Below are 11,431 nucleotides of genomic sequence, written 5' to 3'. Positions count from 1 at the left end.
ACAGGTAAATATAAGAAAAGATTATCTTAACCCAGGTCTAGATGTTGGCGGGACATTAAAAATTGCAGTAAGGTTGTAGGACCAAGAGGGAAAACGGTGGGGGAATCTGCTCAACATCTTACTGTCCATACTCAAATGCAAAGAGCATGGGGGATAACAAGGATAAATTGGAAGTTTTAGTATGTAAGCTAAATTATGACTTAATTTGCATCATTGAGACTTAGTGGGATAGATATCATGACTGGAATATTGGTAGAGAGGGGTATGGCTTGTTCAGGAAGTAACCGTGGGGCAGTCATTTTAGACTGAATTCTGACCAACAGGGAGGAACTGGCAGCGAATCTGAAGATTGAAGGCAATTTGGGTGAAAGTGATCAGAGTGAGTGCCTCGGACTAAGGACAACGAACTTAAAAAAAAAAGACTTCAACAAACTCAGAGAAGTGGTAGGTAAGGTCCCATGAGAAGAAAATCTAAGGGGAAAAGGGTCCCCACAGAAGTCCATCATGAGTCTGGTATTATTCAATATTTTCATTAATGACTTGGATAACAGAGTGGAGAACATGTTCATAAACTTTGCAGATGACACCAATCTTAAGAGGGGTTGCTAGCACTTTAGAGGACAGGATTAGAACTCAAAATGATCTGTAACAAATTGGAGAATTGGTCTGAAAATTAACAAGAAGAAATTCAATAAAGACAAGTGCAAAGTATTACACTCACGAAGGAAAAATCAAATGCACAACTACAAAATGGGGAATAACTGGGTAGGCAGTAGCATTGTTGAAAAGGAGCAACAAAAATGCTTAAGAGTTTTTAAAACCTGACCTGTCAGAAAAGGTTAAAAAACCCCAATCCTCTGGTCTCTTTAACCTTGAGAAAAGAAGACTCAGGAAGGACCTGCTAAATCTTCAAATACATTAAGGTCTGTTTGAAAAAGGACAGTTATCAATTGTTCTCTATGTCCACTGAAGGTAGGACAATCTGCCGCAAGGGAGATTTAGGTTAGATATTAGCAAAAACATTCTGAATAGAAAGGTAGTTAAGCTCTGGAATAGACTTCCAAAGGAGCTATAGAATCTCCATCATTGGAGGTTTTTAAGAACAGGTTAGACAAACACCTGTCAGGGACGGTCTAGTTTTAATTGGTCCTGCCTCAGCACAGAGGGCTGGACTAGATGACCTCTCAAGGTCCCTTCCACCCCTACATTTCTCTGATTCTATAATCAGAGCAATAGATGTAGGAGGCTACATTCACAGTTTTGTAGTTGTCCGACTTATCTCATGCGCCTCCCTTCTGTTTGTTACATGCACCTGGTATCTCTTGCACTAGACAGATCGTAAGCTCTTCAGGGTAAGGAGTGTATTTTCATTATATGTAGGTATGGTACCCAGCACACTGGGACCATGAGCACTCAATCCTTCACTCTGGCCTCTAGACACTATCCCAACACAAATATTAAATGGCAAACACAGAGCTTCTACTGACTCCTGTTGCAGCCTTGGCCAAGGAACTTCAACTCTGTTTTCTTGACAGGTGGGGAAACAAAGGGGATAAAATATATATGAGTAGGCACAGGATCCTAAAAGTATCAGTTAATATTGGTGAAAAGCTCTGATGATGAAAAGCATATGAAGGTTAAGTATTGTTAAGAAAAGAGTACTAGTTACCGACTTCCAAAATAGATGACAGCTGATCAGCTGTATACAAACAAGTGAAAAGAAGTGAATACAGTCTATAGTCTGTTCTTCTGTATGTGTGGGATTGTTAGATGGTGGGAGAAGCCTGCTCTGTAGCAAAGGGATCAAAAGTGAAAATATAGATATATTGGGATTCAGTGCTCCAGTCAGATTCCTCACAGAGATAATCTGAGACCCGTGGCTCACAGCGAACATCCAAAACTTCCAGGGTTTTCAATTGGGTGCAGGAAGAACGGGGAGGTAGGGATCCACTGTTCTTGCTCAGTCTCATCTCTAAATACAGTTAATTTTTAAAAGATCTTGCTTATTATTTGTTAAGCACCAGCAATGTACTTGACATTAGTCTGTGATATATGTCCCTCAGGATATGAAAGTAGCCTTGTACTGGCTGAATGTTATGTAAGACATAATGCTATGAAGCGGAGAGGCTTTCAGAATAAAACTGTTGGTAAAACAGGCAGACAAATACACTGGTCAGAATTTATTTTCAAATACCTCATTTATATCATTCTGTCATGAAACAGCTTTTGCCATATAGCCTACATTTAGAAAACAGAAGAGAATTTCATAAGGCACATGAGATTATAGACTACATGGAGATATCTCCTCTCACTTGCACTTGTAAAATAATGATTTTAAAAGTAACATTTCTAAATCTAGACCCTGTGTAGCCCCATGTATAGCAGTATCCATGAAATTATTAGACTCTATTACACATACACCTAGTAAAGGGCTATAACAAGTCTTATATACACATCACATTTTCAGAAACAGTCACAGCTGGCTACATTTAAAGGTTATGCTACTCCAGACGCTATGAAACAGGCTACTTATAAAAATATAACTGTCTGCTTCTGGTATGGTACAATACAGAGCATCAAAATCTTATGGAACAGATTCAGGTATTTTTGCAATGGGTGCTGTTCACTTTCTGCTCCTTTTCTAAAATCCACATTTTAAATCAATTGTATCCATTTTACAGAGAAGCAAAATGCACACGAAAAATCTAGCTTCATCATCTTCAAATTGTCAGTATGACTCCATATATTTGAAATCATGTCAGAGCATTACATTGAGGAATATCAAGACTCAGCTGTTAATTTCACAACCATTAAATATTATGGACCGCATGCAACTACGTTAAAATACATCCTCCCAACTTTGTGGTATGGAAACTGATTTTCCAGGCTGCTCCAATGCAGAAGCCAACATATTTTTATTGAATAGATCACATGGACTTTAGTAAAAGGTTTTTATTGCATTTTTGAAGTTCATAATGTAATGTTATGCATTCATTTTGCTTTAACAGAGGAAAATATTGCTTCTGGCACTTAAGCCAATGTAACCCAGAATGCATTTACATAGTGTCGTTTTCTTTAAGTAGGCCAGGAGGTAAATTGCGGCCAACTTTATCAATTCAAATGGCTTCTTACAATCAGACATCAATTTTGTTATGATGAGAATTAAATTGGAATTTTAACTGTTCACAGTTTCTTTGAAGACTCTGAACAAAGGCTCGCTTTAAGGCTGCTGCCAAAGGAAAAATAAAGCCAGAATATAACTGAGCTTGGAGTATACAGAAAAAGCAAGCTGGAGCCATAAAAAAAAGTCAGACAATACAAACTAAAGGCTTTTCACTCACTGTGTAGACACCAGAATCGGAGTTAACCACATCTTACACAGTCAAATTAACCCACTGATACCCTAAAACAAAGCAGACTGGAATTCAGCAGGTTGTTAGACCAGAAATTGTGTCATATTTGATGCATATTTGAATAGACAAACCACTACATGACATTTTAAACACACTTCACTTTAATTTGTTGAAGGTATCTGTGAAAGAATCAGTTAAATTTCATTGGTTGTTTCAACACAATTTTGCGACTATAATCTAAGACAAGTTTAAGCCACCAACAACTGCTTCCTTTGGAAACAAATACAAACTTTGTTCAAAACAGCATCAGAAACAGGACACAGCAGTATCACTTTTCTGGTGTTTGGTTATGGCACATAATCTGCCTTTTTTATAGGCCTTTCATTTAACTGGCAGCATGAAAATCTCTCAACGAGAAACATTCCGAAGTTCATATTTGTAGGCTTAAAATGGATACATTTTGTATGGTGCTATATGGACATTTGTTGCATCCCTTTTAAAAAACAGCATTTACATTCTTTCAATTGATCTAAATGAACGGTCATGGTGTCTGCACAAATACAAAGGAACCCATGACTATTCAAAATGTAACAAAGTAGGACTCTGTAATGTTCATTGGGCGTGCACATTACTGCATGTGAAAGAGAGAGAAAGAGGGGGGGAAAGGATTTCCAAGGCAGGAGGCTACAAACAAGAGGTAATTACATCAGTTACTTAACATGTTAGGCAGTCTAACAAGGTGCTGGAGGTATATGCATGACCTTTCAAGCAGCAACAATTGGGGGAAGACTCCATCTCTTGTTCCACATTGTTAAAGTCTCCCCTGAAGTGGTTGAAGGAAGGAGATGGGGGAAAGAGGGAGTACGTTTTTAAAGCTAAAATGTCATTTTGGAGGCACAATGTTAGTTTTTAAAAATTGTCGATCTATATAGAGCTCTATATTTCCATAGTCCTTTGTTTCTTCTAAATAGCCCTATCTGCAAAGGCCTCGGTTTTGTTCCTCCCTCTTTTATATACATTATGATACAGAGAGTCAAACCCTTTGTACAATTTCTAACTTCACAAATGTATTTCTTAACATGAGACTAGTCCGGAAACTCTGACATCAGACAGACGAATGCTGAAATTCCTTAACCTGATTTAACAGGAACTGCCTACCTATGTGTTCTTCCATCTCCCTCAAAAGAGAAAGGGAAATTGAGATTTCTAATAGCAACATATACACATTTGTGGATCTATGCTACACACTTGGAGAATACAGAGTGAGATTTAAGCTAATATAGCTTCTATTTGATTTCACTAGGGCAACACTTAGGTCCTTGCAAATACTATACAAAACAACAGTACTTTTTCCACCAAGATTTGGAGAGGTTTTTCATTTTGTCTGGAGTCCTGCACTTGGATTTCTTTGGTTGGTGCTGGGTATCCGAGTACTGTATGCCAGCGACAATGGCTGCGTCAAAGACCTCTTTGAGATTTTTCTGAGTCAAAGCTGAGCACTCAATGTAAGACGCTGCTTTTATTTCCTCAGCACAGAGCTTCGCGGCCTCTTCTGCAACAGGCTTTTCTTTGCACTTGTCCAGCTCAATGAGAACTTTGACATCCTCTCGGAGGTCCGACTGGGTCCCAACCAGAATAATAGGAGCTTTGGGGCAGTGGCATCGTATTTCAGGAACCCACTTTTCACTCACGTTTTGGAAAGAGGAAGGGCTCACAACACTGAAGCACAGCAAGAAGATGTCTGTGTTGGTGTAGCACAGCGGTCTAAGCTTGTCAAATTCATCCTGTGCAAAGCAAAGCAACATTATAATTTTTAAGGCTATTTTTATTCAGCAATAAAGGGACCATCCTTCCCAGTTCCTAAATACTTCCCATTACACAAATTTAATCTACTGAATGAATAAAGAAAAGATCAAGTTTAACTGTTCTTCTCACTTAGGCACAAATATAACTTGTGTACAACAGAACATAGTGTTTTCATAGAAGAAGCCATAAATATGCCAAATTTCTGCTTCATCCCGCAACGTGGACGTCAACTGAAATTTTGCCACCGACTCCAATAGGCACAGGGTCAAACAATATTTTCTTAAGGCATTTAAGATTCTCTAACACTGCTGATTTCTTTTGAATGCTTTAAAGGGTGTTTGTATTTATGCTCTTCTGCCCTATCTCAACAGAAGAGGCAGACAGTAGAGGAGGAGTGCAGGCTAAAGTACACAAGTGATGAACATGCAGTAAATCGGGGGTGAAAAGGAGGGTGTAAATTCACCTTTAACAGAGATCAATCATGGATCAGCTCAGATTTAAAATGCACCCCCTCCCCGTATTGCTGACCACACTATCCATATGCTAAGATATAGATAAGAGCACTGCAAGTGTTCCCACGCAAAATCATTTTAAATAAATGAAGGTTTAACAGCATCCTACAGGAAATTAAAATAAAAGATGACCTCCCTATTATTTTGTGTTCATATTTCTTGCTACCATCACTCTTAATGAATTACAATATAAAGGTTTAACATGCCAATGCCATAATATAAAGCCTCTCTTTACATCTCATTCCCTTCTATACCACATCAACCACCTCCAAACCTGCAATGTTAGATTTCCCCCCCCCCTTTCCTGCCTTTAAATTAAAGATGGACAATCCAAGACTCTGATTTGTATCTTGAGGAATCAACTAACATAATGCAGATCAGTGGTTTTCAACCTGTGGTCCACGGATCTAGCTCTAAGATTTCCAAAGGGGTCTGCACCTCCATTCAACATTTTTAAGGGATCCACAAATGAAAAAAGGTTGAAAACCACTGATGCAGATGACACCTGAAAGGCAATAGAAGACTTGGCCATCATGGCATTCCCCCTTATCGCAGCAGCTCAAAGAACTGCAAGTGAAGAATGCAAAATGAGGCAAGGATTAACTATGCATAGCCTGATTTTATGCTGACAGCAGGATAAAAGCACAGTAACACTAACAGCCTAAACAGGTAGGATTTGGTTCAGCCATGATGACATTTTAATTAAAATTCACCATGCTCTCACAGGGTCTTAAGTTAAGAAGAGCAAAGAGCAAATAAAGTCAACAATGCCTCTCTAGGAACAATATTTTACTGCTGAATTGCAAGTTACATGTTAATTTGTCAGGATTTAAGATTTTACTTGAAAGCTTCTGAAGAGTCCAGGACATGCAGTTGTTTAAAGCCTATTAAAAGCCTCAGAAGTCCCATTCCACTTAAATAAATTTCTTTCAGTGGTAATGCAAAGGTTGACAGGAGGTTATAAAACAACAGTCAAGAAAACAGGCTTCATCAGTTCTCTTGATTCTCAGATTAAGCCTCTCAGGCAGCAAGACAGCAATGCAGGATTCTCACCATTTGGCTTAAAAGAAACCCTGTCTTTACAAAGTGTTCTGTATTGAGCAGCAACAAAGCCAATTAAAAAAGACATCTCCCCATGTTCTTGCAAGGCATTATGAAATTTTGCAGGATTCAGTGGTTTCAAAAGCCAAAACCGGATCTTAAGGGAGATTTCTGGAGAGAGGATACATGGTCATTTTTATTACAAGTACAGTCTGCAGACTTTCTTTGTCTCACAGCTAGATCCAGGGACTGCAGAGCTGCACCTTTGGGTTCATGACACCAAACCCTCAATGTTTCTGTACGTTTTTACCTATTTAAATGCTAATTCCATTTTGAAGCTGTCTCACACACACAACCAAGATTGTATTTGCTTAAGAATCCTATACTCAGAATGATTTTCTTCACTTTACTGGTTTTCACCCAACCTATTCCTTTTAAAGGCAAACACCAGAGAGCGGTTTCACTGGTTATTTCACTAAGGAGTTTTTACACTCCTGAACTAATAGCAGTAACCAAAGCAAAAAGTGACTGGACTTTTCAAATCTTCCAGAAACCAATGCTTTTGCCGTTCCATGGGGCCCCATCATCAAGGATATGGTTACAATTACATCTGGTACGCTCTACTTCTGAATTCACATCTCAGCTGAAGCTAACAGCATATTGCCATGCCCCCTTGCCCTCCACCAGGGTACTACACTATGGGACAACCCTACTGGCCTATCTCATATTATTGTTCAAAGGGGGTTGCTCCGTACTCTTTTAACCTGAGTTAGAACTGCAAAAAGTATAGGCAAAATGCAGCGCTGGCACCGCATAGGGTATAAGCTAGCACTGAACCAAGCCCTTTGAGTTCACATCTTTGTTATAATGCCCAGTTACAACACTGCTCATTAGGATAATGGGGTTTGTCTGCTGATGCCACACTGCTTTCGCTAATGCTTGGCTCCCTCAGATGGTATTGCATTATTTGGCTGGATGCATATTCCAGATGCTTATGTTAAGGCATGTGAGTTTTCACCAGGGTGTGGAAAACTGGGGGCTTCAGGCGGCTTTAGCCCTCCCCCTAAAAATTTAGAGAGTGTCTTAATATTGGAAGCACTGAGTTAAGAATGAAGCTCGTTTATCTGATCTTAGTAAGAGCTGACAAATGTAATCATGGTACAAAACTACTCCTGAAATGGATCTTCAACAGGTTTTTTTTTTAAATTTCCAGACCCCTCAATAAAAATAATTGTCCACACCCTCCACATGTCTTCATATCTGTGCTCAAAACACACAGAATCCCCCCTCCACTCCCACAGCAGCAGCACTTAAAAACCTATAGATAATTAAAAAATAAAATTAAGTCAGTGGCAACATGTCTGAGGGAGAACTTGCAGTCCCTGGGAATTCAACCTAACAGTGAAGTTAGCAGGGAAGCAGTCTGAACCAACAACGTGACACTCCTCAACCAACCTTATACAGTGAGTTAAGAATTACTTACACTGATGGAAATTTAATAAGATGATCAAACAGTGGGTAGCCTTTTAAATCCATAAAGTCTTTATGAGGACTATTTTGTGTGACACTTCTCCCTTCCCCCCATCACTTAAATGAAATAAGAAGCTTCACTGACCTGACCAGCCGTGTCACAGAGCTGAAGTCTCACGGGTCTGCCATCAACAGACACAACAGCTTAGGAGAGAAAAAAGGTGTAATGAGTTCAACTTTATACATTTTTCATTTAAAAATTTAAAAAAAAAGAAGAGAAAAGAATCATGCCTTCCCTCAACATTTGTTTTCTCTTCAATTAATTTAATGACTTGAAGAACTGGAACAAAGTCTGTCACTAACATTTAGGTACATACAAACCCTTCAGGGCTTTCCAATTCATTTCACTGCAGCTGATGAAGTAGCAAATCACTGAACTAAAACTCTTTGATGACACAAAAAGAGAGTGAGCCAAACAATTAGGTTACTTCTCTTGTTACATTTGTGTTTTCAAAGGTCTGGCCCAAAAAAACCTTCCCAGTTTTAAATCACTGGGAAGACAATGCAAATATTTCTGTTTTCCCTTGGGAAGCTCCTCCTCTTGCATTATTGGAAATTTTGACTATAGAATTTGCCATTAAAAACAAGCTAGCTTGATATGTGACCATGTGCAAACACTAGCTACGGTGGTATCTTTTATAAGACAGACCAGACTCATTATTTTTTTCTTGCTATTTAAATATAAAATGCTTTTAGCCATAGTGTAAGTTTCATTTATTATTTGGTCACTAGGCTTCACAGTATTGATTTTCAATAACACAGAGAAGTCATGCCAGCCAATCAATCTTCCAGCATTTAGAATGATTACATTACCTTTAAAGCTAGAATTCTAGCTACTAATCATACATAAAGTACATCCAGAAAGGGACCGTTTGGATCAGCTCTATAAAAACTAAAAAACCAAGTACTGAAGCTTGACATCCAGATTTGTGCCAGGAAGCTGAACGTCTCCAGCACCTCCGACCTCACAGGATTTAAGCGTAGAGAGACTAGAGAGTCATATATTTAATACCCTCATGTGGCCCTACAGTCTTATTAAAACTTTCAGAGAGTGACAAAGATATATAATTGAAAGAATTCAGAGGGCAGGATGCAGTTTCAAGAGCCCCAGCCATCTTTGCAGCCACCTTCCAACACAGTTCTGAACAAATAGAGGGGAGGACATGAAGGATTTACTCTTGCCCCCCGCCCCCAGAACCCAACTAAAGGAGGCATGGTGTGACACAGTGATATTTCCAACATGATAAAGTACAATCTTTTTTTAAAAACCCAAGCAAAGTCCTATCCAGGCACAGGACTGAACACAGCTGTAAAATATGGGCACTGCACAAGCACAGAGCTAGAAAAGCTACATGCTAACAACATGGGCCAACATGCATTCATCACTGGGAAGAAGGGGCGATGGGTGCTGACGTTTGCCCCGGAGCGCTGAGGGGGGGTGGCCTTTCGCCTGCCCCATGGCGCCTCCCTTCCCCACCTGCGGGGGGGGGGATTCCCCCTTTCACCAGTGCCAGACCATTTCACTTCTCTCTGAAAAGGGAAATCCATGAGCTCCCTCTAGCGGGGGGGGAGGGAGGGGTGGCTGAGGGTATTACCCCTTCCCTCTGACAGTCCATCCCCGGGAGGTGGATGGGAGATCCTCAAGCAGGTCGCCAGTGCTGGGGGGTGTCCCCGAGGGAATCCCCCCTTCCACCTGCCCCCACGCTCGTCTCCTCCCGTCCGTCCCCCTGCTGCGGCCCCTTACCGGAGAAGTTGTCGAAGGCGGTGGGGATGTACTCCGTGGGGTACCCGTTCGTGGTGTAACTCACCACCAGGCTGGTCTTGCCCACAGCCCCGTCCCCCACCAGGACACACTTGATGCTGCGGCGCGGCTCGGCTCCCGCCCCAGCCCGGCATCTGCTGCCCAGGGCCGCTCCCAGCGCCGCCGCCCGGCTGCTGCGGACCCTGCGCGGGGGCACCGGGGGCACCTCGCAGCCGCCAGCCAGCGGCTTGCTGATGTAGCCCGCCTCCCCCTCCTGCTGCGGCGGCATCCGCCTGGCACCGGCGAAGGAGAGCTCTTCGGAGCGGGGATCACCGACACGGGGCTGGAGTGCGAGGCGCTCAGCGCCCGGCCTGGGTACGGGGGTGTCCTGCTCCTTCAGGGTCCGCCGCCCAGGTCCTCAGGGAAGCCGAGTTCCCCCTCGCCGGTCTCCTGTGGCTCCAGATCCTCCCAACAGCAGCCGGTGCTGGGCTCCCGGGGCAGCTCCTGCTCCTCTGAGCCAGTGCGGTGCCGCCTGAGCCGCTTCCCGGCTGCCCGCCGCTCAGCTCGTCCAGGCGAGAGGGTGATGGGGCGGAACAGCAGCCAGCACCAGCGGCGGGACGGAAGGGGCGCGATCCCGGCCTTCCCGGAGCTCGGGGGCGGCGGCAGCAGCGGGAGCCCTATGCGCGCTGCACTCTCCTCGCCGCACACTGAGGAGCCTCCAGCCCCGGCTCTCAGCCGCCACAGGACACGATGATACAGGGGCAGCCGGCGGCGGGGGGAGGAGTCCGGCGCTAGGGGCTGCCCGTCAGGCGGCGCTAGGGGCTGCCCGTCAGGCGGCGCTACAGCGCTCCCCGCCACCCCTCGCCCGCCCACCGCGGCGGCCCCTGGAGAAGAAGGAGTCCGGCGGCGGCAAGAACCTCTGCGGAGGCTTGGGGCCCGGGCAGCGGCTGGGCCGCTTCTCATTGGCCAGATCGCTCCCTCTTCGAACGCTGAAACAATCCGCGCCGCGACAATTGAGTGGAAGCGGCCACTTAAGTTCTCCGCCTGCTCTGCCCCAGGCTGTTCTGTCCATCCCGGCTCCTTCCTCCCGCTTGACAGTGATCCTCCTCCTCCTCCCACCTCCAGTGCTTTGCCCTCTGCCCCAGTTCCTGCCTCGCTCTTTGCTCTCCTCCCGCTTCCTTCTCTCTACGCTGGGTGACCTTGTCTCCCAGTCCAGGCCCCTTTCCATAGCCTGTCTTCTGTCTATGCCTTCCCCTGACTCCTACACCCCCCAGCCCCCACCTGACACCTTCTCTCGATCTTCTTCCTCAGCTTCCCTCCCAATGGCTATTTTTTCTCCTCATTCCCTCCACCCCCAAGGCTCAGCTGTAATTTCTGTAAAACTGTCTAATCTTGTCAAAGCTCTGCCTACTTCACAGAGGGAAACAAAGTTTCCGGAGCTAATTTAT

The 11,431-nt window shown here is 43.4% G+C and overlaps 1 protein-coding gene across 1 annotated transcript; it reads right to left on the bottom strand.

The window, feature by feature from the left end:
* Positions 1 to 2,178: 2,178 nt before the first annotated feature.
* Positions 2,179 to 10,389, bottom strand: RHOU (ras homolog family member U). The gene is made up of 3 exons (XM_050949182.1): positions 9,987 to 10,389; positions 8,328 to 8,386; positions 2,179 to 5,137 (listed from the first exon to the last, which is right to left on the bottom strand). Exons 1-3 carry the CDS (start codon positions 10,270 to 10,272, stop codon positions 4,682 to 4,684), a joined length of 801 nt encoding a protein of 266 aa, XP_050805139.1. The 5' UTR covers positions 10,273 to 10,389; the 3' UTR covers positions 2,179 to 4,681.
* Between the last annotated feature and the right edge of the window lie 1,042 nt (positions 10,390 to 11,431).

This window comes from Gopherus flavomarginatus, chromosome 4, assembly GCF_025201925.1.
Source record: "Gopherus flavomarginatus isolate rGopFla2 chromosome 4, rGopFla2.mat.asm, whole genome shotgun sequence".
Taxonomy (NCBI): Eukaryota; Metazoa; Chordata; order Testudines; family Testudinidae; genus Gopherus; species Gopherus flavomarginatus.
The sequence above is the reverse complement of the archived record's forward strand: the minus strand, read 5'-3'. Positions and strand labels throughout refer to the sequence as shown.

What these genes read in the sequence shown, in the direction of transcription:
- RHOU (XM_050949182.1), bottom strand. Translation starts at nt 10,272, where the DNA reads ATGCCGCCGCAGCAGGAGGGGGAGGCGGGCTACATCAGCAAGCCGCTG. An exon ending in CGCCTTCGACAACTTCTCCG is followed by an intron (nt 8,387 to 9,986) that starts GTAAGGGGCCGC and finishes TTCTCTCCTAAG; the next exon opens with CTGTTGTGTCTGTTGATGGC. An exon ending in TCTGTGACACGGCTGGTCAG is followed by an intron (nt 5,138 to 8,327) that starts GTCAGTGAAGCT and finishes TGCTTTGCACAG; the next exon opens with GATGAATTTGACAAGCTTAG.